This window comes from Syngnathus leptorhynchus, chromosome 10 (genome assembly GCF_054491065.1).
Source record: "Syngnathus leptorhynchus isolate UIUO chromosome 10, UIUO_Slep, whole genome shotgun sequence".
NCBI classification, from domain to species: domain Eukaryota; kingdom Metazoa; phylum Chordata; class Actinopteri; order Syngnathiformes; family Syngnathidae; genus Syngnathus; species Syngnathus leptorhynchus.
The window spans coordinates 10,260,237-10,285,285 of NC_141204.1; the positions used below are offsets into that span (position 1 = coordinate 10,260,237).

Sequence of the window (25,049 nt, forward strand, 5' to 3'; positions counted from 1 at the left end):
CTTCTGTTTATTTTATTTATTTTTTTCCGCTTGTATTCCTGCCAATTCTCTGCAGGAGCTACAGTGCTGGTTGTCAATGCCACTGATTTGGATGCCTCTCGAGAGTTTGGCCAGGGCTCACTCATCTACTCCCTGGAGGGCTCCTCTCAATTTCGTCTTAACTCACGTTCTGGTACGTGTGCATGTGTTATACCAAAGTGGATCCTTTTTATTGGCAAATTAAATCTGGACAGTCCAAAGGAAGAACAGAAAGAATTCTCTAGTAGATCACACGCCATTGTTCCTTGTTTAGACATGTCTGCTGCCCATATTTCTATTTACTTTTTAGCAACTCCCTCCAATTGTTGTTGACATCTTGATATATTTGGTTATATAAATGTGTTTGTGGCTCAGGAGAAATCACAACCACAGCCTTGCTGGACCGAGAGCTGAAGTCAGAGTACATCCTCATCGTCAGAGCTGTAGATGGAGGTGTTGGTCCACAACAAAAGACGGGGATTGCCACGGTAAATACGTTCAGGAGCCATGATTATTTCACTTAAACTCTTCATTTAGTTATCTAACTTTGTCTGTCAAAATAAAAGAACCACGGTTTTCCCTGAAGTCACCCCTTTAATATTTTGGCTGTTTGCTTCGGGTTGCTGAAAGATGAACTGTTAGAGGTCAATTGAGCTCTAGAGCTCTAGCTTTTTTTTTATCCAGGATGTCTCTGTACGTTGCTGAATTCTTTTTTTCCTTCAAACTTGACTAGTTTCCCACTTCCACTACTGAAAAACAAGGGCAAAGTATGATGCTAACACAATCATTCATCACTGTAGAGATCCTATTAGCCAGGTAGTGAGCAGTATCTGGGTTCATCTTGACATGATATCTGAGATTCACGCAAACGAGTGAAAGCTTTGTCTCATCGGGGAATTTGGTCTCTCAGTCGTCTGAGAGTCCTTCTGGTGGCTTTGGGTAAACTCAAGCGAGACCATCAGGTTCTTGGTAACCCTCCTGATTATGACCCTTCTTACCTGATCAATCACGTCAGTCAAGTGGGCAGCTACCGGAGGTGTCCTGGTGGAAATCGGATGCACCTAGGCTCAATTGTAAACTTCATGACAATACTCGCGCAATCTGATTTTGCAGTTGTTTGTATGTAAAAAAATAAATTCAAAATAAAAATTGCTGCGCATTATTATGAGGTGTTGTATGTGGGGTAAAAAAATTGGAGTAAGGCTCAAACATAGTGTCATAACAACTTAAATATCTTTTCATCTTGGTCATGACCTTGATTTGGATTAAGTTCATTTTCCCCCCACGTTACTGTCTCCCACTTGTATAGGTGAACATTACCATCTTGGACATTAATGACAATGCTCCCCTATGGAAAGATGAGCCATACCACGCCAATGTGGTGGAGATGAGCCCAATCAACACAGACGTCATCTCTGTGAGTCTGCCACATCCAACTTGACAACACTAGCTACTATATATAGATCACATATATTCTAATAGTTAATACACCGAAAAAACATTTGATACAGTTGAACTGGAAAAGTCAATTGATGTATTAGGTTTCCTGCAAGCGTACACTTCCATTAGTCGACCATATGAGCTTCTCTATAGCCTCATATACTATGTTTTTAATATTTCTGTAATATTAAATATTTTGGGGTTGTCATTCAGCTGAATGCAAAATCCATCTTTCACTGACATAATGTTTACTTATTATCGTACCATATTTGTCTTTTATGTGCCACAGGTAGGGATTTGAAAGAGACAAATACATAGACAAATTGCACTTGCTGTGTAGGTCATCACAAAGTAAATGCTTGAATATTGCTACTAAACTCTCTCATTGTCCTGCTGGTGTCTTTGGCTCCGTGCTGTTGGAAATTAAGCCCTGATCATTCATTAATTAAAGAGGCGTCGCTGAGTGTAATTAAGGGAGTCCGATTGCTAATTAAAATGTAGCCTGCAGTCATACACTCGGCAAATTATTCAGATGCCAGGCAGGCAAACAAGAGCCCGTCTTGCAAAGAGACCAAGGGTAAAAATGGTGAGGAAAGACACAAATATTGACTTAATAAAACGTTTATTCTTCCAACTTTGTACCTTGTAGCTTAGGGCTGTAATATACAGCCTTAAAAATACGCTTTTTAAGTAAACTAAACAGTTTGTAACCTTAATAGGATGGTGTTTGTTCCCTCTAAAAGGTTTACATAACTAACGAGATTGTTTTCTTTCTTTCTCTTTTTTCATACAGTTTAGTTTTGCCATAATTTAGTCTAACAAGGTGGTTGTTTAAGAGTAGCATATACAGGTTATGATCCTTCATCCATGTTTACACTCAGCTCACTTTGAGTTGAGTTTTTTTTTAGGTTGCAATCCATTACATAAAAAAACGAACCACCATTTCCAATGATACATATTTATATTGAGAGAAGTTTTCAATCAATATAACCAGTCATGGTCATTTCCTTTAATGATTTGCATTTTAATTGTAAATGTGGCTCTTTAAATTTGAAATTTAAAGGGATACATGGACTCAAAAAATTTTATGAAATAAATATTTTACACTATGGCGGAATATTATCTTAGCTATACAGGCTATTTATTTGCATCTGTATGTCTATTTTGATCTCTCCATTTCGGCATCCTTGGGTTGTTTGGACTGCAAACGTCTCCAACAAAGATGGCGGATTTGCGAAACCGTTTGGCCACACCCATGAACTTGTTTGGTAGCGCCGCCTCAAAGTTTGTGATGTAATAGATAAAAATACAAGAACGGAGAAAATTGAACGTAGTAAAAAATATCCCCCAAACATATTGTAAAAGTATCTCTGCAGCACCTGGAGGGATGAGATAATTTTTTTTTACAATCCTGGAGACTCCAAGTGCACAATAAAATGTATATTTTAAAGCTAAAAAAGTGGATTTTCCATAATATGTCTCCTAATATTGAAAGTCTTTCCATTCAAAGTGAAAAAAAAAAGAAGCAAATCATCTCCACAGAAAGTGAGCTTCCTCAGATATCAACACACATCACTTAGTTGAACATCTTTCAGTGAGCTCTAGGGTCAGGCCAGAAATAATTAGTTCAACTGACCCCCAGCTCCACACTTACTCGCTTCTTACAACACCTTCATTTCTTTGCAGTTGCTTATCAATAGGCCTCCAATTTGCCCGCTTACCATGTTGCCTTAATAATTAAATACCTGAAAACCCTTTGTTCCTCTAATGACCAATTAACCATTTTCCAGCATTTTTAGTCAGGGCATTGAATAATTGATCAGCTCTTTAAAATCCAGCAAATGTTTTAGCCGGGCTCCCCTTCCAAGGCATTCATCACCGAGCTCACCAAAAGAGACGTCACCATTTTTCTTATTACCGAGTGCTTCGAGAGAGCAGTCAGTGTGTGTGTGTGTGTATGTGTGAGTTACTCTGAAGGTGAGATGGGGAATGCAGTGCACTTATCATTCCTCCTCTCCTGTCATCTGTCAGTTTCTGTCGTCTTCCCTATTAACTCTCACTTGTTAAGCACATTTTATTAAGACACACCATTAAAACCTGTGGAATATCACCCTCATGGTAAACCATGTGACATAAAGCAAGCCTGTTGTTAAGAATGCCATTCAATGAAGTATCCTTCTGTCCAGGTGCTGGCGCTGGACCCCGACAATGGGCAGAATGGGACTGTGGTGTACAGTATCAGCACAGAAAACCCATTCTACACCATAAACAGCAACACTGGGAAAATCCGCACCAGCGGGGTAACCCTGGACAGGGAAAGCTCCGACCCTAGGGTCACAATGCTCATGAGAACCATCATCATCTCTGTTGTTGACCGTGAGTGGTGTTAGTTTGTTTGACTCATCTGTAAAGCAAGCGTCAGTGACTTTATACCACTGAGTAGAGTGCTTTCAATTCTGGGTGATTAGTGTCTATTTTCAAGCCTTAGTCCTTAAGTTTTATGTTGACCATGAAACGTTTTATTGTGCACGATAAATTCCCTTGACCATGGGTTGTTTCTTTATGTTTCTTTGGCGCCCTCTGTAGGTGGTCAACCTCCCCTGCGAGCATCAGCAAGCGCAACAGTATTTGTCAACCTGCTTGATCTCAATGACAATGACCCAGCCTTTGTCAACCTCCCATTTGTGGCTGAAGTACCAGAGGGACTCCCTATTGGTTCATCTGTGTTTAAGGTATTATTTAGGCATAAACTATTTGGGAGTGGCAAACCATGCATTGAGAATTTACTTAATCCACCTTGACGACTACTGCAAAAGAGGAAACCGCTCAATTACTGTGTCAGCTCTTTTATGTGTCATGGCAATGTTTGATGATATATTTGACCATATGAAAGCTTCTAAATAGTATGTGACCTTTCCTCGTTTAGGTTCAGGTGGAGGACCCAGATCAGGATAAGAACGGTTTGATTACCATGGCGTTGCAGATGGGTATGCCTCGCTTGGACTTTTACCTGAACACTTCCACTGGCATTCTCACCTCATCTGCAATGCTTGATCGCGAGCAGATTGGACAATACCATTTGAGGATTATAGCATATGATGCAGGAAAGTTCCCTCGCACTTCAACTTCAACTCTCACTGTCACTGGTGAGCATCTAAACGTGTCTGATAATGAGAATTGCACTTGATTTGCTAAACTCTCCTGATATTATCCCGCAAATGAAACTGTTGAAGCATTTGATGAGTAAATTCTCACAGTCTTTAGGGGGTTGGCCTCTTAATGTCATTTCTTTGGAATCCACCGAGAGAGATGCTACCATCTGCTGGTGGTGCCTGATCATTCTAAAACGTGACATTATGACGACTGGCCAAATGTCCATAATCAAACTGACATTAATAATTAAATATTAACTCAGTTGCCTTAATTGGCCCGGTAAGATCACAACTAGTAATTTCTGTGTGTCAGTCCTAGATGTAAATGATGAGACACCCACCTTCAACCCTCGTGTATACAACGTGTCTCTGAAGGAGAGCGTCCCAAGAGACCACGTTGTAGCACGTCTCAGCTGCTCGGACAACGACGCTGGCCTCAATGCTGAGCTTAGCTACTTCATCACAGGTTAGAAGTCACGCTGGAGGTGGTTTTTAGGTTCTATTCATCAGTATGGCAGCTAATTTCGTTGTTACGTAAACTATAGTGAGTGCAGGTAAAGTATGATGTGATTTTTTTCCCCCATCTGTTGATTGTAAAGGAGGGAATTTGAATGTTTGTGTTTGCAGGTGGTAATCAGGATGGTAAATTCAGCGTGGGCTTCAGAGATGGTATTGTTCGGACAGTGGTTGGCCTGGACAGAGAAACCCAGGCAGCATACGCAATGATCGTAGAAGCTATAGGTGTGTGTGTGCGTTATGTGTACAGTGATGTTACCATATCAGTTGTCGAGACTTTCTGTCAACGGTTCTGTTTGTGCTCACAGACAATGGTCCGGCGGGCAGCAGGAGGACAGGCACAGCCACTGTGTTTGTTGAAGTTCAAGATGTTAATGACAACAGACCCATTTTCCTCCAAAACAGCTATGAGACCAGCGTCCTGGAAACTGTGGCCAAGGGGGCTAGCATCCTCCAGGTGAAAACATTTGAACAAACTTCCATAGTCAGGCTAAGGAAAAATTACTTTATTGTCCAATGTAGCAACACCAAAGAAAAACAACACTGGGTTTAAGTTGCATTTGAGATTTCAGTGTTGCTTAATGTATATTTCGAGTGGAATCGGGAATATCTTTTACCTATTTAAGTTGGAAAAACAGATTGTACGGATTGTTTTGCACTCATTTCACTCATGAAACTACTGAATGTGCAGGAAAATGCTTTCGGAAGTATTTCCACTTTCTGAAATTTCCAAGACATTCAAAGATTTTAAATTCAAAACTTTCATGTTTGGTTTTAATGACTAGCAGTATCTGTCCTTCAGTCAGTCCTTGGCTCGTGGTCTTGCTAGATCTCAGTGACGTAGTCATACAGACAAGGCGTAGTAAATTGCAGCTCTGTCTTGACCCCCGTCTGCTCTGTCCGTGTGCCTGGAGAATGGAAAGCAAGTGTGTTCCCGTGCTCATGTGGCCTTCGATGAGGGGGTCTTCTGAAGGACATATTGTAGGAGCGTCGATAGGAGCCCAGCCTCTTCCACACTTTGAGCTGTGGTTCGCTAGACTGGCTCCTTTCATGTTTCAGAGTCTCTCCTGAGCCACAGCCCGCCTCACACTCCCCGTCTCGTCTAAAGCGTCGGCACACTGCCAAGAAGATGGCCAACCCTGCCAGCAGCAGCGATAAACCCAGCACCACCATCATAGTAAATTCTGGGTCATGGTTGTCTACAGAATGCGAAGAGGTGGTGGGGGTGATAGTGCTGGTTGACATATTGAACACCGTGTTTTCCCTGGTGGAGGCAAGGCTAAAGTTGGTTCCAAGCTGACTGATGTTCATGTTGCAGTTGACCTGGTTAAAAAGAGCACAGTAAGATTTTCAACTAGGGTGTTAAAATATGTCAGAATATTTGAAGTGTCAGCTCTCTTTGATATGTAATATTTTGCTTCACCAACTTGGGTGAACCAAGCTGAGTTGGTTTATTTAGGAGTGTGTTTTGATTGGATTGGGATCATGCACTCAAGGGTTTTCCTTCATATGCACACACATGCACAAATAAAAGATTAAAGCTTGCATAGATATGCAGATTTGCCAAGTGTTTGGCATTTGCAGCAATTATGTGGCTATTAAATCAAGGTTAAATAAACAGCCATTGCCTGACAGGAGGTCCTCAATGCAAAACAAATTGGTTTTATTAAAAAGGCCCTTGTAAAATGCAAGTCGCCCACCTCTTCTACACAGGTCTCCAATTATCCCCCTTTCTTTCGCCGCACCCCCATCTTCAGCGTTGTAACATTTGTAAATGTCATCGTCCTTAATGCAATGGAGACAAAGCGTAGCTTATCGGTTTAACGGAAACACACTGGGATGTGAAATTATTTTCAAGACTAAATGCCAGGAAAGCTGTGAGATAGGCCAGTGGAGCAAGAGGCTTGTTGAAGAGTCCCTTCATTAGTCTGTGACTTAAACGCATACTTTCTGTTTATATGCACACACAACTACTGTTTACAAAGTTTTTGGCATGCACTGCATCAAACATTTTATCAATCACTGCAACTCTTACAGATTTTTATTGTTACAGTTTCACCTTCTAGGCAATTGATTTTTTTAGATACATCTATCTGTCGATAGACTATCCGTCTATCTATCCATCTATCTATCTATCTATCTATCTATCTATCTATCTATCTATCTATCTATCTATCTATCTATCTATCTATCTATCTATCTATCTATCTATCTATCTATCTATCTATCTATCTATCTATCTATCTATCTATCTATCTATCTATCTATCTATCTATCTATCTACCCATCTACCCATCTACCCACCCATCCATCCATCCATCCATCCATCCATCCATCCATCCATCCATCCATCCATCCATCCATCCATCCATCCATGTATACATCACTGTCTCCTAAATATATTTTACATGTATATCAAAATGGAACATTAGATTTTTTACTTAATAATACACACTATATTCATTAGATTGAGTATAATCAAATAAAACATATTTTAAAATACATACTACTCACAGCCCCACTTTACAGTTCCTGTAACAGAGGTTAGACCTGTTCCTTGGCTCCACACTTGTTTTTCCCCCTCTAAAAACTGTTCCTTTCCCAGAGACAAGAGGGGAAATAGTGGGGAAGACAAGGAGGGGAGCAGTGAAGGAATGGGGTTCAACAATGTCTCATTTTTGTTTCTTTCCCAGCAAAGCAAGTCCCTTTCCTCCAGCTGAGCCACACTGAGACTTGGTGGTCAACCACTGTTTGCTCACATGCAACACGCCTTTTACCCTCGCAACATCTGGCTCTTCAGTATACTCACAAAGTTGATGCACCCCTTTTTATGGCTTAAGTGGTGCGGTCCACTGTGTAATACCCTATTCATCACCCACCAGTCTGACCCCCCAGACTCTTTTTTTTCTCTTTTCCACCCCTCCCCTTTCTCCACATCTTTTTATAAAGCTAATGAGACTCAAGTTGGGCCCCTCTTCACTGTGCTAGTAGGGACAGCGAGAGAGAGAGGGAGGGAGGGAAAGAGCGACATGGTGTTTGTGTGTGTGTGTGTGTGTGTGTGTGTGTGTGTGTGTGTGTATGTGTGTGTGTGTGTGTGTGTGTGTGTGTGTGTGTGTGTGTGTGTGTGTGTGTGTGTGCCCACACATGCATACCTGAACAAATATGCGCGAGTGTGTGTCGTAATGCAATTTAAAATGCAGTTTGTGAGCCCCGCTGTAGGCTTTGACACACCCACAGAGGAGCACGCTGAGCCATGAAGTCGGCCTCATCCAGTGCCAACAGATCTCTAGATTCAAAAGTCAGTCTCATGACATGGTCCATTCAAGCGTACGCCACTTTTTATCAGCGTATGCTCCACGGAGCCAAGCTGTCTGTGCTCGGCTTCTCGCTGGTTCTGGACGTCTGCCTGCGACACAGAGAGATGCTTTCTCCATGCCGAGCTGTGTTGGGGTGTTATGTTGTGGTGGCAACAGGACGCTGGTGGTTCGACAGAAAAGGAAGATGTCAACTGTTTCCCAAACGTTTGCGGCAATGGTTGGACGAGCCAAAACTTCAGAGACAGATGCTGTTTTCTTTATCAATGTTAACTTTATTTACGCGACCATACGATAACCTTTATTCAAATTCTCGCCATCCATACATACATCTATTTGCCAATCCATCAACCAAGTCACAAGACATTTGATTTTATGAATTATTTTATTTGATTGCCGCAGATATGCATTCATAAATTTGCAGAAATGTGTCTTTATATATTTGGATTTCGCTCTAAGTTTTTATTGTCAATCAGGTACAAGCTACGGATGCCGACCAAGGGGAGAATGGCCTTGTGCTCTACAGGATTGTCACTGGTATGAATGTTACTTCGTTTCTTCCATCCATTTTCCATTATCATGCTAATGCAGTCATTCCTAACCAGGGTGCCGTGAGAAATAATATATATATATATTTTTAAATCTAAGTCAAAAACTAACTAAAATTAATTAGAGCCAGTTTAGTTTACTTTTACACACAATACTTAGACCTGTTGTTTTCTAACTTGCACTCAACAAATCCTGCAAATATTTAAAAAAAAAGCTTAAACTAATACTAAATTGACCAAACCTAAACGAAAATGAAGCATTTGAGAAAAAGAAAATTAAAACTCACAAACGTGCTCCAAAAATGAATCAAAATGAACTGACGTTAAAAAATAAAAAACTAAGCATAACAAAAAATTAAAACCCATTGAACTAACTGTGATGCCTTCCTTAGCTAAATAAAGGTTGGAAAATACTTTGCTAAATTACACCACTTGGAAATGTGCATCGTGGTTTATTCCATATTCTGTGATCAAATGGGCAAATGGGTAGCTAGCTCAAATAATTTGAAGAGCATTGTGAAAAGGCAACACCAAACCTCAATTTTCACATCTCCATCATATTTGTATTTCAAGCAGGTGAAAGTGACACAGAATTTTTGTTGTTGTTTTTATTCCTCTGTGAGTTAATAGTAAAAAAAAAAAATATTCAAGTGTGTACATGCTGCATGTGTGCTTTAATACAGGTAACAGTCACAACCTGTTCAGCATTGACAAACAAACAGGTCTGCTGACCAGAGGCCTTCGTGCTTTGGACAGAGAAAAAAGCAGCTCTCATCTATTGGAAGTGGAAGCCTACAACAGTGACGAGGGAAGCATGAGGAACTCTGTGAGGGTGAGCAGACAAATGGATTCTTGTGCTTCGATACAACATTATAGAGATAGTGTGGCATGGAATTTCCTTTCCTTTATTTTTGTGTTTCCTTAAAACCAGAACAGTCGCATTTTGAATAGGAATATTTATTTTTATATTTGCCTTCTGTCTTAACTATGACAGAAGAGAAAACTTAATTTTTTTTAGATATGACATGAATATTTGTGAAGGTAAATGCACACTTTTTTTTGTTTTAACTCATGCAGGTAATAGTGTATGTGGACGATAGCAACGATGAAGTGCCAGTATTTACTCAGCAGCAATACAATCGTCTTGGCCTTCGGGAGACTGCTGGCGTTGGCACGTCGGTGATAGTGGTTCGTGCCACGGATCCTGACACGGGTGAGTTCAGTAGGAAGTGAGTGAAGGAACTGCAGCTTATTGGTTTTATGACTTGATTTTATTAGTTTTGTACTGCTGGTCGAAAAAAAGCAAAATATCCCTGTAAGGTGTTGAATTGCCTCCTCTCCACTTTTTTATTTTATTTTGCTTTTTATTTTAATGACTGAATAGTTTTTTTTAAAATCATATTTACTTTGAAAGATCAAATGAAAAACATTTATAATTTAATTTGACATTTTTGACATGGCATCACGTACTTCCTTTTTTTTTTATTTTTTTAACTTCCCCTTTTGTAATGTACTTCGATTGTGTTCATTTACCCTTGAGCCACTACATTGAGTGAGGTTGGCGTCAATAGCATTATAACACAAGGCTTGTTGCTAAATAGTCATCTTTCTTGTTTGCATTCACTTGCTCTTGCTAAATAGTTCTAGTCTGTTATTCTAAATTCAGTTTCAACATAGGTAAAAATTATTTTGTACCAATGGTCTTTAGATTCCTATTAATTCAATAAATTACAAAGATCAGCTCTATGCAGGTTACATGAGATAAGAATTTAGGGACATTTCTGGGAAGTTCCAGCCCTGTGAAATTTTACTTGAGGGGTTAGCACTTACACTATACTTACTTACTTACTTACTTATTTATTTATTTATTTATTTATTTATTTATTTATTTATTTAGTTAGTTAGTTAGTTAGTTAGTTAGTTAGTTAGTTAGTTAGTTAGTTAGTTAGTTAGTTAGTTAGTTAGTTAGTTAGTTACCACCCCAACCACACTTTTTTTTTCTGGTCAGGTGATGGTGGAGCAGTTGCTTATGCCCTTGTGTCCGGCTCGGATCACAAGTTTGAAGTGGACGTCAGCACCGGCCTGGTCACCACCGTGGACTATCTGGACTATGAAACCAAGACCACGTATCTGATGAACATCTCAGCGACTGACCAGGCTCCACCGTTCCACCAGGGCTTCTGCACGGTTTATGTCACGTTACTCAATGAACTGGATGAGGCGGTGGCCTTCTTCTCAGCCGGTTATGAGGCGTCCCTACGTGAGAATATTGCCACGGGGACGGAGGTGGTTCAGGTACAGGCCCAGTCTGCTGACAATTTGAACCAGCTGACTTATAGATTCGATCCAGATACTTCACCTGCAGCCCTCGCCCTCTTCAAGATAGACAGCGTCACGGTGAGGAAAAAAAAAATTGGTTCTGGATGAAGGGTGATCTACATTACATCGTGGTGATGTTTCAGGGCCGGATCACAGTTACAGGACTCCTGGACAGAGAGAAGGAGGACACGTACACCCTGACTGTTGTTGCTGATGATGGAGGACCAAAAAAAGATTCAACTGTGGTATGTATATTTGTTTCTGGATTGATCTCCACTTAATTGACAGAGGTGTTAAGGCCTAATGCTTTTAGCCATATTGTGAATGGTGAAATGAACCCATGTTATTTACTGCTATGGAAAACTTAATAATATTTTTTTGTATTATTTGCATCTCTGATTGGAACAACAGAAGGTAAGATTTTTGTGGTCATCCGTAGCTTCTGCACATTTTTTCCCGTTTCGTATCAACACGGCATCTGACTTGCTTTCTCAACAGGTGACGATCACCATACTTGATGAGAACGACAACAGTCCAGAATTTGACATCACATCTGATACTTCAGTAGACATTCTAGAAAACACCGCCATGGGAAAGAAAGTGGCCGTAGTTCTGGGAAGAGATCGAGATACGGGACTGAATGGACTGGTAAGATAGAGAAAGAAAATGTTGTGATCCTTTCCGGTTTGATTGATTGCCATCCATTTCATAGCACATACTGACTAACAAGATGAGCTGAGGGACATTTTCTCGTCCCTTCTATTTGTGTTTCCCTTTATTGCCTCTCGTGGTATCATAGGTCAACTTTACTTTAGTCGCTGGCAATATGGAAGACGTATTTAAGATCAAGACGGTGAACCACACCTATGGGGAGGTCTTCGTCAATGCTCCATTGGACAGAGAATCTGTGGATCGCTACCTGCTCAAGGTCAGAAATGAATGGTCTTCAATAATATAGTGCTATTTTCCTTATTAAAGACATTATTTTCATAGGGAAATGATTCAAGGTATTATACTTTTCTCACCAAATCACCAAAATTGAGAGTCGAGCACGATCGGTGTGTCCAAATGAATGGTGGCTCAGATTCCGATGCATGTGTGTATAATGTTGCAGGTGCGCGCAGTAGACAATGGGTCACCTCCACGACACACTGACCACTCCCTCACCATCAATATTCTAGATGTCAATGACAATGCACCTATTATTGAGAGTCCAAGGGGCTACAATGTCAGTATAAGCGAGGTGGGAGCACTTTTGGAATACAAAATGCTTTATTTGATCTTTTGTCAGTAGCAATTGTAAAGTTTGATTTTTATGGTGTCAAATGTAGAATGTCGGCGGAGGGACATCGGTCCTGCGTGTGATGGCTACAGACTGGGACACGGGTCCTAACGCCATGCTGTTTTATTACATCACGGCCGGAAACCAAGACCTGACCTTCCGCATGGACCGCATGACAGGAGAAATGGTGACACGGCCCGCCCCTCCTGATCGAGAGCGTCAGCAGGAGTACAGACTCATTGTGACTGTGGAGGATGATGGCACACCTCCTCTGTCGGTAAGGATAATCAACACACACACACACACACACACACACACACACACACACAAAGGAAGTGGCACCTTGAAGTTTCACTGCAATGCAGAACTTTGATTTTGTTGACTTTCAAAACAAAAATCCCCATGAGATCGATTATAATTTCAATAATTCCCTTTAGAAGCCAAACTCACATCATTATAAAACCGTTACAACTTACATATAATGGAAATTTATTTTTTAATTGCTTCAATACGAATGAATAGCTGGGTCCCAGTAGTGCCTGCCCACCCATCAGGTGTGAAATTAAACAACCAAGCACACTTTGGTTAGCTGGCTATTTGCATAATTTTTTGCAAATTGTCATCATTTGGTTCTTGCACTGTCACACAAGTATAGAATTAAATCAAAAAGATATTTGGGGTTCTTGCTAGCCCGCACCAAAGAAAAAAATGGAACACAAAAAAACAAACTAAACTTGACAGAAGCATTATATCTACTCAGACGCGACTCGAGCAAAACCATCATTTTGTCACTCAGGCTGAAATTGGGTGATGTGCTTTTCTGTCATCTTTAATTACAATATGGAGCAAAAGACATCAATTCATGTTTGATGACAAAATTAATTCGTGTGTTTTTCCAAGTGTAACCTTCAGCCTGTTGAACTTCACGTTTGCACTTTATTGGAAAATTTTCTCATTTGAAAAATACGACTGGGTCTGGGTAAATAAAAGAATGAAGACAATTGACTATCCGGACATTAAATTGACAATTGCAGGCATATTTTGTTCGCAAGCTTTTATGAAGCTTTGCTTTGAAAGCATTGTGATAATGTGACAATGTGTACACTAGAATCATCTCTCCTTAAGTCTCATTATATTACATCAGCTCTTTTGACCAATTCTGGCTTTACAATCCCCTGTACTGACAAGAGCAACAAATGCAGGATAAAATATACAATTTGATTTAGATCACTTACACCTCAGAGTAGACTCAAATGAGAAGTTGTTGTCAACACAGGAAACACCTTTGCAAAAAAAAAAAAGCCACAAGCTCTGTTCTCAAAAAGGGGAAGAAAAATGTTGCTTGTCCAAGCTCAAAATTGTGTGTAATATTGAGTGCAGACTGTTTTGTTTTTCTGTTATGTGCTGTCTGACCTTGTTACATTGTATTCAGTGGATTCCGTCTGTGAACAAATATGTCTAACAGTTAGTTCTGGGGCTTCACCGCAGTGATGAACATTTGTAGCATTTTTTACAATGTAAGGAAATTGAAAAGCCATAAAGTAAAGGTGGTACAGCTCCATTTTTATTATTATTATTAGTTAAGCTTCAATCTGTATAATTTGAGGACAATATACAGAACAATAGGTTTTCACTCACACTAAGGCAAATTTGCATAAAAAACTTCTAGGGCCACATACATTTATTTCAAAGAAAATAAAGTACACATTCAATACAGTATATACACTACCCTGTTTTAGGAAACATGCAGCAAAATAGCCACTGACCACTAAAAATGAGAAACCAACTCTTTCTCACAGCCCCGATAGGTACATTACCTCTTCGCTGTCATTTAACCACACAGTCAAGCTATTTTCAAACAACTCAAAGCTCAAATTCCAACATGAAAAAACAAAAATAAAATCCACCACCAAAAACAAACTGTACAAACACAGCAGTGATTAAATGTGTTACATTGTTTTTTAAGAAGGAATCTGGGCTGGATATATACATGATTTAGAAAAAAAAAAAATAGGACACAGAGGTCTGGATGTGCTGAAATGAATGTGGATATATCACAATGTGGATATATTAACCACTGCAAATTGCTGACTATTCTGACTTGGGAGGAATGTAAATTTTTAGAGCAGAGCTCAAAGTTGACTGAAACGAAAGGGATATACCTCTGAGGAAGCGTGCAGAGTTTTAGGACATCATGTTTTGTTCACTTCAGGTTGGCTCACCTGATCAAGAGCAAAGAAAACAAAAACCGAACTCCCCGTGGTGAATTTCAGTTTTGTTTTTACTCATTCGATAAATACAGCAGATTTACTATGGCTGGCTGGTATCCCAGTTAAGAAATACTCTTCCTGAGTGTAATCTTTCAACATGATCTTTGTATGGACCAATAACTAAATATTATTTTGAAGTCTTTCATTTAGAAATCACGCTGTGATTTTTTTCCATCTGGGGGAAAAAAAAAAAGAAAAGCTTGCGATGTCTAGACATGCATTGTGGTGTAGCAGTTGAAAAAAAACTGTCATACATCTGGTGCGGGATCAGTTCTCACCCACTCTTCATTATCCATCACCTTCCTCAGCAACTGACCGCCAACCAGTACTACAAGTTCCCCGCTGAAAACTGTTTATGTCCTGCATGGACTAAACTGGCAAGTTTAAAAAAAAAAAAAAAAAAAAACAACAACAAAAGACATTTTTTGTTTTGTACATTTTGTTATCCTTCTGACAGAACCCTTTCACAAAGCCCTCAACACTCCACAGCCTCAAACAGTAGAACCCTGCTACAGCAGGTAGTCAGTTTGATGCCCACACACGTACCCTTGACCTAGCCGCAGCGCAAGAGTTTCCGAATCACGGCTTAGCTCTGGCCTCCAGCTTTTGCAAGTGCAGCAAGCAGTGTTGGAAATCAAGATGCAGTCTGACCATTACCTCGTACAGACCAAACAGTGCGTAGACGACATTCCCAGCAATTGTGAGACAGACCGAGGGAAACGTTGCTCTGGGGACACACTGGAGAAAACGAAAAAGTTGCAAAGCTCTTTCCTCCTTCTTTAAAGCAAGAGGTTGTCTGGAGACTCGGGGATGGTGTCTGTAAAAGAGAAAGAAAAAAGCAGGCCAATAAGAGCAGATGCATGCTAACAGGTTATCTTCACGGGCTTTGTGTGGATTTTAGTTTCAAATTAGAGTTGTTAAAATGCCATCACAAACACGACAAATGCATCTGTCATGTCTCTGTGCTAAAATGAGAAGAACAATATTCGTGGAACAAACAAAAACAATGGTACTATTTTGATGTATTCCACCGACTACAGCTCAATCCTTCATAAATATATTTATTTAGAAGCCCTTTAAAATGCCTGAAAAAAAGTTTAAAAGTCTGAGTTGCGACATGCTTACAGTAAGAGGAACCAGCTTGGTAGGTTCCTCTCAGTTTAAGGTCAGCAGGCCGAAAAAGATGAAGAAGAAACCTGATGTTTGGCTTTTATTCATATGACACAAAAACTATGACATTAAATTGGGTTGTCGGTTGCATCACATATGTAAATAACTGAAGAACACTGGCAAATTGACAAAAGTACCAGAAATTTACTTTTTTTAATATGACTGTTTGTGGTGTAGTTTTCTCAGATAGTAGATTGAGTCATCAACAGAAGAAGAAGGATAAGACCAGAGTACTCAGCTATGTGGGGGAGAAAGATTGGACTTCTTAGTTACATCTGTTGCAAGCCATCTGATTTGAACACGCAAATTTACACAACACTTCCAGCAAATGTAGGACGTTGCAACACTCTCAGACCACGGTTACACTTCTATTGTGTCACTCTTTTTTTTCATTATAATTTTGAAACACTAGTTATGTACTTCTGCAATAAAAGTTACGTCTAAGAGTAGATAAAAAAAATACAATCATTTGAACATTGACATTTTCAGGATAGTCACAAACATTCCGCAGTACAGAGCTAGTTTTGATGAGAGATGACAGAAAACATCTGTTCTGCAGTTCAGAAAAGTTTCCTTGCTTAATGGCAGTTACTCTATCAAGCAGTCACATTTTTGTCCCTCTAAGGAATAGGTGTCAAACTCAATGTCCGGGGGCCTGATACAGCCCACCACATCATTTTATGGAGCCCACAAAGACACATTTTGCATCAACTTTGTGTCGTTACTAAAATTGCAAATTGTCTTCACTTTTAAAAAATAGAAACATTGTAAGCAATTACAATTACCGTTTGTCTTTTTAAAATATTTGGACAATTTTTGGCCCTCTGAGGGAAGCTATGAGTTTGATACCACTGCTCTAATGCCTCCAAACCAACAGCATTGGAGACTCAAGGTTTATTTTTTCACCCTAAACGTTTGACTGTAGTTTGGCCATGATATAGAGTTTAAATTTGAATGGCTTACCTTCTAGTGGGAAGAAAACATCCCCATGTGCAGAAGGAGTCATGGGGGTTCCTGGTTCAGATAACAGATGGTGGCCTGTCCCCGAGGACTGCCTTGTCATAATTTGAGCAACAGTCCGGGTCTTCGCTCGTGGTGAGTCCCTAAGAAACATTGGGTTCTCATGGCCCTGAGCTTCACTGAAGACAAACAAGAAAAAAACAGACACACAGTTAACAGGAGGACACAATGTGTGTCATGGTTAAGACATTTTCAGACATTCCCAACATATGTTTATCTGCTCAGAAATATTCTTGATATTAAACTGTGCTTTTTTATTGTACTACAAAAGAATCTACAGATGAACTAAATGCAGCAATGCTTTGGGTATTTAAAAACAATCCATGTGGAAGATATTTAAAAGACCAGATGTGTTACGGAACACGTCCTGTAAGAACAGCTGCCTAGCAGAATGTGGGAAAACATACCTGTCCATCCTCACCAGCTCTTGTGCACCTGGGACAGAGGAAATAGGAAATAGGTTATTGTGAGTAAAGCCAAACAAAGCAGAATGGCAACGTCTATATAGTGTGCGAACAGGTTTCCCTCTGTGTACAGTTGATTCATTTCTCAAACAGGAAATGTGTTTTCAGACAAAGCAAAGCGAGGAAGATATTGAGGGCAATTCACGTTTGATGTGAAACTGTTTGTTATTCACTTAGCCTCATTTGGGCTGGAGTTGGACCTACTTTTCAATTCTTTCACAAGTAGAATGTTAAGTGTACATCCTGTAATGCTGTTGTACACCGCATGTACAACATATGTGTTGTTAATTTAACACCTCTGTTGCACTTGTCCTTAAAAACGATTTGAAAATCATTTCTTTTGATACAGGTCCACTGAATCTCATTATTTTGAGCAGGCGTACATACATAATGAAATATATCGGATATACATACGTCTGTTGGAATGGTTGTTCTGCCTCTGCCTGTAGACGAGAAGCAGAATAACAGGCAGCGAAAGCAGAGCCAAGATGCAGGCTGCTATAGCAAGGGCCACTGGCACAGCTCCTGAAGATGGAGCAGTGAGGATGTCAGTTCAAGTAAATAAAACATAAATAGAATAACTCAGACGCTATGCAGAGGGCTTAAATGTGATGACAAACCTCCAGGTAATGCAGGATCTGTGACGGTACATTGTTGAGATCCATTTCTTCCTATAAAGGAATGATATGGTTTTCAAATGAATTATATTTTAGGATCAATTCATCATAATAATAAATATTCATTCAAAGGTACTTTGCTGTATGTTGTATTCTGCCACTGTCTGGTTTAAAAAAAAAGAACATTTGCAAATAGTTTTTTCCCCGAATAAAAATAATATACGTATCATTTTAGGTAGGGCTATGCAATGGGTAGTGAGGAATACTGTAGTTTATGAAATAATAGGGCCAGACCGATATGTTTTTTTTAGGTGTTCATGTTTGGCAAAAACAAATACAAATAACTGATTGATCGGCCTATTGATTAAAAAAAATATGTTTCCCATTGCGTTTCAATAGATTATAATTCCGATTTTTGCTATTCGCTATTAGTGAGGGTCGAATGTAAATATATTCTTTAAAAATTAATTAATTAATTAATTAATTAATAAACTTTTAAGTTCTCAGAATGCATTGTTTAGTGCGATGGCTTTAATTATTGAAATTACTATAAGGAAATTAATCTTTGTGATGTATGTGTGTGTTACTAGTAGTTGTTATATTTAACACATTTTAGTTTGATTTATGTTGCACTGTTTTTTTTTTTTTAACGAACAGTGCTTTTAGATTGTGTGTAAAATAATGACATCCAGTTGAATCCCTTGCAAAACTTCCATTCATCATGTTTCTACTTTGCCTCGTCTTACTTACGTGGTGTCACATGGAGTATAACATGACTGTGGGAACTCTGCACATGTTTATGGTCTTGCTGAAGGTCCAGGACCATGCAGCAGTATCGCCCCTGGTCAACCAGGGTCACATTCTGCAGAACCATCCAGAGGTTGTTCTTCGTATATCCAAATTTGAACCCTGGTGGCAAGCTGTGGTTTCCATGTGAACGACCGTACATCATGTGGCGCGGGCCTAACGGTCCTGAGCAGTGTTGGTCGCTATGTGGGGTGAAAAGCCAGACGTGTTTTAAGATGTCAGAGGGGGCCAAGGGGACGCCTGTCTGGGCGCAGTCGGGTGTGAAAGTTGCCCCTTCCGGACAGGTCCAGAAAAGGTGAGGTGTAGAAATGCTCAGTGAGGAAGTCGAATGGGATGTCTTCCCAGTCACTATAAAGAAGAAAACCATAAAATACATTAATATATTACGAACCACAAAAACCTTTCTTCTTATTTCTATGGGTTAAGTTCCAAATATGGTTCCTGTTGGAATTAAATTAACAGTTCAACTCAACTTGGAGGATTTTTGCATAACATGAAATACAGCAAAACGTATATTTAAAAAAAGCAATAAAAGGATCTGTACCATCAGTCAACATTGCAACAACATTGGTACCATGGAAACAAAATACCAACTATCAGTCCCTTGGGCATTACATTTCTTACAAATCACAACAACATCCTTTCTCCTATTTCAGTGCATTACAAACTTCCTGGTTTTTTGTGACTATTTGGTCTGAACAGCCTGCTTCCTCTTCTTATGTTTGGAACACTTGAAATGAATATAAAAAACATCTGGGGGATTTAAGTTGCCAGGTCCTCAAAACATTTACATACACAACAAAGAAATCAAAAATCTGATCGGTTTGGAAATCACGCTGCGCTTTCTTCGACATTCTATCCTTTCATTCTTGATCTAAATGTCAAATAAGAATATAACCATCTTTAGAGTTTCGCTTAGTCACTGTACATGCATGGTAGGAAAATGTATCACGGTGACGAGCTTTAAAAGGAACGAGGCGGCTAAGCTTAATGCCAACTGAATTACCCCTCAATGTCACAGAGGTGGCAGTAATTTGCTCAAAACGATTCTGTAATTACTGGCAAAGTTGCAGACTGGTAAAAAGAGAAATATGAAGTTGACTGACAATCTGCACGTAATTATTCAATGACACACATGACTCAAAAACTCCAGTTAAATGAAGTTTGGGTTGAACCCAAAAGTAGGAGTCATCAACACACAGGGCTGTGGTTTGAAGCCATAGCTGGAGCAGACGCTGACTGGTGTCATTTATTTTGTCCTCACACCCGAGGCATGAGTCTGGTATTAGGGGAATGCACGAGAATGAGTTGCTTTTTCCCTTGTGGCGTGTGAGGTTCTTACAGAACTTGTGTTTTACATCTGGCAGTGCTAGCCGTTGACCTCTGGCGGTGTTGACGAGACAAAACTTGAGTTCTGTTATCCAAAGCAGGCATTTCTTTACTGCCAGTTGTGTTCAGTGTGGAATGTGAATGTGTCATATGTGGTTATAGTCAAGAGAAGTAGTTGGCCTCCATTTTATCTAACCAGTGCCGTGTGTGTGGTTTAGGCGTATTTTCTTTTTCTAAACAGAACGTTATTTTTGACTGAAATAAAGCTTGGGCGGGATCGAATTCTGGTCTCCCCTGCAACCACCGCTGACGACGGCAGTGTGGTAAACAATCACTGTGGTGAAGAAGCATACCGAGATTGTCATGCCTGTGCATTCTGGAAACCCAAAAAAAAAAAAAACACATACGATTCTCCTTTACACCGGATCTCATGAAAACCTTAGATGACATTCAAACCTAAAATCTCTCTGTAAGACACACGTGCCAACCACTTCATCATCTTGTGGTCCTAAACAACCTTTTTTTTCCACAAAATAAAACTGTTTACCAGGTGTACATTTGTCAAAATACTTTTGGTATTTCTATACATATATACTACAAATATACAGATGCAACAGGTCACATCCCCAAACAAAAACAGCCTTTCAGCATCTGTCAATAAACTATCAAGTGGTGCTTCAGAAGCCAACGTCAATGTGTGCAGCTCACAGTGCCACATTGCTTAGTATTGACAAATAGGTTTCATTTCATTTGAAAAAGCAGCATCTTCACCAGCCCAGTGTATGAGTGTGTTAGAATTACAGTATGTGCAAGGACAGCAGTAACTACGCATACTTGGTTTGCGTTATTGAAGGATTGCTATGGATATTTTAGAAACGGGCGTGTCAGTATTTGAGGAGTGGACATCCTTTCTGGATTGTCCTGCCATTCAAATAAGACTCTCTACTTCTCCGCTCCTTCCCGCCTGGCTTCTCGCCATGAAAAAATACAGCTGGAGGTTTTTCTTTGGGAGAAGATGCCAAATGGGTTGTATGCAAACCCACACTCAAACCAAGGTGATGCTGTAGGTGTTTTCCATATGCTGCCATTTGTGGACATTGGTGTAGCCACTGGACTGGAAAAAATGTCTATATTAAAGAGCAGTTTCAGCATATTTCCAAACAATCTTTCTCATTTCTATCCAATTGCAAGAAGGATTTGTGGGTGAGCGAGAACAAAAATAAGGAAGTATTTGTTTTGAGTTGGGTCTTCCATTGGTTTTAACTCTGCAAAGCACTGTTTTTTTAAGCTGCACATTTGCATGAGGTATGTTTAAATGCGGTTGTGTGGAAGGATGGTGAACTTTGCATCGTCCATTGTGCGCTGGAAGCAATAGGAAGACCACGGAGGGTTGATTAAAGTGAATCTTGCCCCCATGGCTGTTCCTGCCACTGTGGAGGGACAATAGGAGGGGAAGCCCTTGTCCACTCTTGTTTCACATTCACACCCGCCCTGACTTCCTCTTTGGCTGCCTTTTGGCATCTCTTCCGTGCTTTCTTTCCTGAAAATTATTTTCTTACATATGTACATACTGTGACTGTTATGAACTTTGCGATAACTGGAACTGGAAGGAAAACACTTTGGAATCATCATCATCATCATCATAGTGAACTGAATTTGACCACACTACATTGTAGTATGGGATGTCATATTGTAGGTGTGGTGTTTTCTCAAGTATTTCTCAAACTGGAGTTAGGCCTTTTTTGTTTAAACTCACATGGACCAGTCATCTGTCTTTATAATCTGAGTTGACCTGGTCTCAGGACACTGATAGCCCCTTAGGGTGTAAAAACAGTCCTCCTTTTGTCATATGCCTGAATGGCACCTGTTTAAAACACATTGCTCTCTCTCTTTTGACAAGAAAGCCTCAGTATGTAGTCTTATTATCCAAGGTTATTTAGGATATGGGTGTTTTTATTTTAGTTTCTGCAAAAGACAAGTGACCAACTGGTAGAGCTGGTATCATTTGACTCATGTGAATTCACTACCTGTGTTTGCTCAAGTGGCTCCCCAGGAACACACCCCTTTTCACACCTCCTACAAATGCAAATGCATTCGAGACTATTAGGAGTTAATGAAACCAGCAGGAGGACTCCCGAATATCCCTTCAACACACGGTTTTAGATGAAGCTTCTAGTAGAAGCAAAAACAATGAGACATTTTGGGGATTAAGGGCTACATAAATAAACTTGACAAAGATAAAGCAAAAGAAAGTGTTTTTTTGTGGCTCAAAATGTAGGTGGTAGGTCAGTTATTAATATCTGGGGTTGAAGGTGCAATTAACTTGGCTTGAAGGATTTGTCACAAGACGAGTGTATGTTTCTTGCTTCCTCTTGTATAACCACCAAGCATTTTACAACATCGCTTCATCTGCAGCAAATATTTTGAAATATGTGGTGGCTGCTTCCTACACATGCAATTTGAAGTTAAACTAGGGCTGCAAGTAATTATTATTTTAATAATAGATAATGTTACTGTTTTATTTTTTAATCAATAAATCATATAAAACACTTATGTTTCAGCTCTTAATAAATAACAAGGGAATTAAGTGCTTGGGTAGTCAAGTACACATTTGCATTGTCAAGTTGTATCTCACTTTGAACAGTTGAATAGCAGATAAAAAGGAGGAAAAACTATTTTGAGACTTGAAATGGGCAAAGCTTTTGACTGTGGTTTTCCAAAATGAAGGTAAATGCAAAGTAGATGTTTGCAAATGTCTTATTACCATTAAACAAAGAGAAAATCAGGAGCGCTACAGAAATCTGTGAACATTTACTTTTGTTGAGCGGCTAAAATTCGGAGTATTTGGAGAATTCTTAGATTTAAAAAAAAATATTCATTTGATTAGTTTCAGATTAATCAATAAATTGTTGCACGCTACTCATAAAATTTCATCTTCTGTTTGCTGTGTGAGGTTTACTGCGCATAACATTGTTGTTGTCATTGAAGCAGTCAAGGTTCTGTCAATGGTGGTCAGTGTTGTGTCCTTGATACCAAGGAAAAATAACCATTGCAAAACGGGTTGAGGCCTGTTCTATAGTATTCACTCCCATTAACAAATATGACACCCTAAAAACAACAACAAAGGGCGTCTACTCACAAAACTGACATCCTGTCTTACAGAGGAGAAAAACTCCCTGAGGCCACATCCTGTTGATGAGACTGACCCAGGAAACCATTTTCAATCACTGCCCCCTAATATTGACTTATTTAGGATCAATGCATTACATGCGCTGTGCTAAACAGGAAAGAGGGGGGGGGGGGGTTCTACGAGATTGCTCGGTCACATCCTGTGCGGAGCTCATCTCGACTGTCACAGTGCTGCACAGACAGCAAAGTGTTTATCTTGACTTGGAGACACTGATTATTGTTTGTCTCATCCAATGGTTTGCGGAAAAGGCCATTACTGACAGTAGCATAAACAGCTGTTAGCGGCTAAAAGGAAGGAAAACCTCCTGACAAGTAAGACATAACAGGGCTGTGAGAAAAAGGAGGGCAACCCTGGAGACATTTTTTGAAATTAGCCTCAACAGTTTCAACAGTCAGTAGGCATACATAATAACTATCTTCTCGTATGGAAATCAAATATACCAAATAGTATGTTAATGGCTTAATGCTTAAGGCGCAAAATGGTCAGTGAGGTGTCAGCACCCAAGCCCCTGAAGGCAACAGATGTCTCATCTCTGTATAACAGTCAGCTGCCGAAACTTGCAATGACAAAAGTCCTTGACAAAGACACACATTTTATTTAAGAAATTAGGCCTATAAAAATGACATTTTTTTTCAGAACACATGGAGATTATTAATATGCACATTGCGTTAATTTTTAGAATGCGCCATGCTTAAAGTGTACTCGTCATTGCGCAGTTTAAGGTGAGACTTAATTCACAAAAAAATGATTTAATGCAATCATTTTACATAAAATATTCTCAACACTTTTTGTGTTTTACAGAACGGCCAACATTCCATATACGTACACGATTGGTGTGATCTCTTATTTACTTTTACATGGAATTTGCTTATCTGTCACCTTGACAAGATTTGTTTTATTATTTTGACGGGGGGCGCTTTCAACAGTAAGTCACTGGTTAATTCAAAGTATGAAAACATGTTCAACTTGAACAATAAATTTGTGCGCAATAAAACGGTGCGCTGAAATTACGTCACGCATCTGATCAAGTTTATTGATACCTTTCTCCCGTTACATTCTCACGCGCATATTCCAATCACTAAAAAGCCGCACATGGGTATTTTATGTCGGGAGGGGAAAAAAATTGCTGTGACAAAGGGCAAAGTGTCCGCAAGCTGCCACACGCCCGCTCAGTCACAAAGCCATCAACTCACCTCCACTTGAGGACAGCATAATCCAACAGCACCAAAACAACATCGTTTTACTCCAAAGTAGTTCAGACTCCATCCTCCATGTACTTTCAAACTATTTTCACGTGGAATTTACTCGTGTACAACTTGCAGTTTCACTCTAATTAGCATTAGAGGATTGACTGATCGTTGTCGCTCCAACTCTTGCGAGTGAAGCTTCTGAGGTTGGAAAGTTTGTGGCACTCAAGTCACGTGACGTGATGCAGCGGTTTTGTTGGAACCACCCACTCCACCCATTAAACTAGTAGTTTACCCAAAATATTTTCTATATTTGATCATGTATTATTCTGAACATAAGAATATTAAAGATCGAGTTTACGTCATTGTAGTTTGGAAATACCATGCAATTATTTCTTAGGTGTTG

The 25,049-nt window shown here is 39.7% G+C and overlaps 2 protein-coding genes across 6 annotated transcripts in view; one reads left to right on the forward strand and one right to left on the reverse strand.

Annotated features, from left to right (window-relative positions):
* Positions 1-25,049, forward strand: part of cdh23 (cadherin-related 23) — a 120,548-nt gene that overhangs the window by 79,875 nt on the left and 15,624 nt on the right. For all 5 annotated transcript variants that reach the window (XM_085921742.1, XM_085921745.1, XM_085921744.1 and 2 more), the window contains exons 19-36: positions 56-172; positions 394-506; positions 1,328-1,435; positions 3,645-3,834; positions 4,045-4,190; positions 4,385-4,604; positions 4,924-5,076; positions 5,238-5,351; positions 5,435-5,583; positions 8,917-8,977; positions 9,672-9,820; positions 10,066-10,201; positions 10,997-11,385; positions 11,451-11,552; positions 11,806-11,955; positions 12,107-12,235; positions 12,422-12,550; positions 12,639-12,866. In XM_085921742.1, coding sequence (XP_085777868.1) covers positions 56-172; positions 394-506; positions 1,328-1,435; positions 3,645-3,834; positions 4,045-4,190; positions 4,385-4,604; positions 4,924-5,076; positions 5,238-5,351; positions 5,435-5,583; positions 8,917-8,977; positions 9,672-9,820; positions 10,066-10,201; positions 10,997-11,385; positions 11,451-11,552; positions 11,806-11,955; positions 12,107-12,235; positions 12,422-12,550; positions 12,639-12,866 — 2,783 coding nt within the window. The remainder of the gene's footprint in view (positions 1-55; positions 173-393; positions 507-1,327; positions 1,436-3,644; positions 3,835-4,044; positions 4,191-4,384; positions 4,605-4,923; positions 5,077-5,237; positions 5,352-5,434; positions 5,584-8,916; positions 8,978-9,671; positions 9,821-10,065; positions 10,202-10,996; positions 11,386-11,450; positions 11,553-11,805; positions 11,956-12,106; positions 12,236-12,421; positions 12,551-12,638; positions 12,867-25,049) is intronic.
* Positions 14,132-24,858, reverse strand: vsir (V-set immunoregulatory receptor). The gene is made up of 7 exons (XM_085921747.1): positions 24,650-24,858; positions 18,881-19,285; positions 18,134-18,184; positions 17,928-18,038; positions 17,457-17,484; positions 16,993-17,168; positions 14,132-15,676 (listed from the first exon to the last, which is right to left on the reverse strand). The coding sequence occupies exons 1-7, from the start codon at positions 24,720-24,722 to the stop codon at positions 15,639-15,641; spliced, it is 882 nt and encodes a 293-aa protein (XP_085777873.1). The 5' UTR covers positions 24,723-24,858; the 3' UTR covers positions 14,132-15,638.

Bases quoted from the DNA above. Each gene is read 5' to 3' on its own strand.
- vsir (XM_085921747.1), bottom strand. From the start codon at position 24,722: ATGGAGTCTGAACTACTTTGGAGTAAAACGATGTTGTTTTGGTGCTGT. The intron at 17,485-17,927 runs GTATGTATATCC...CCTCTGTCCCAG, and splicing joins GAACAACCATTCCAACAGAC to GTGCACAAGAGCTGGTGAGG. The intron at 15,677-16,992 runs GTAAGCCATTCA...TCTCTTTTACAG, and splicing joins TGTTTTCTTCCCACTAGAAG to ACACCATCCCCGAGTCTCCA.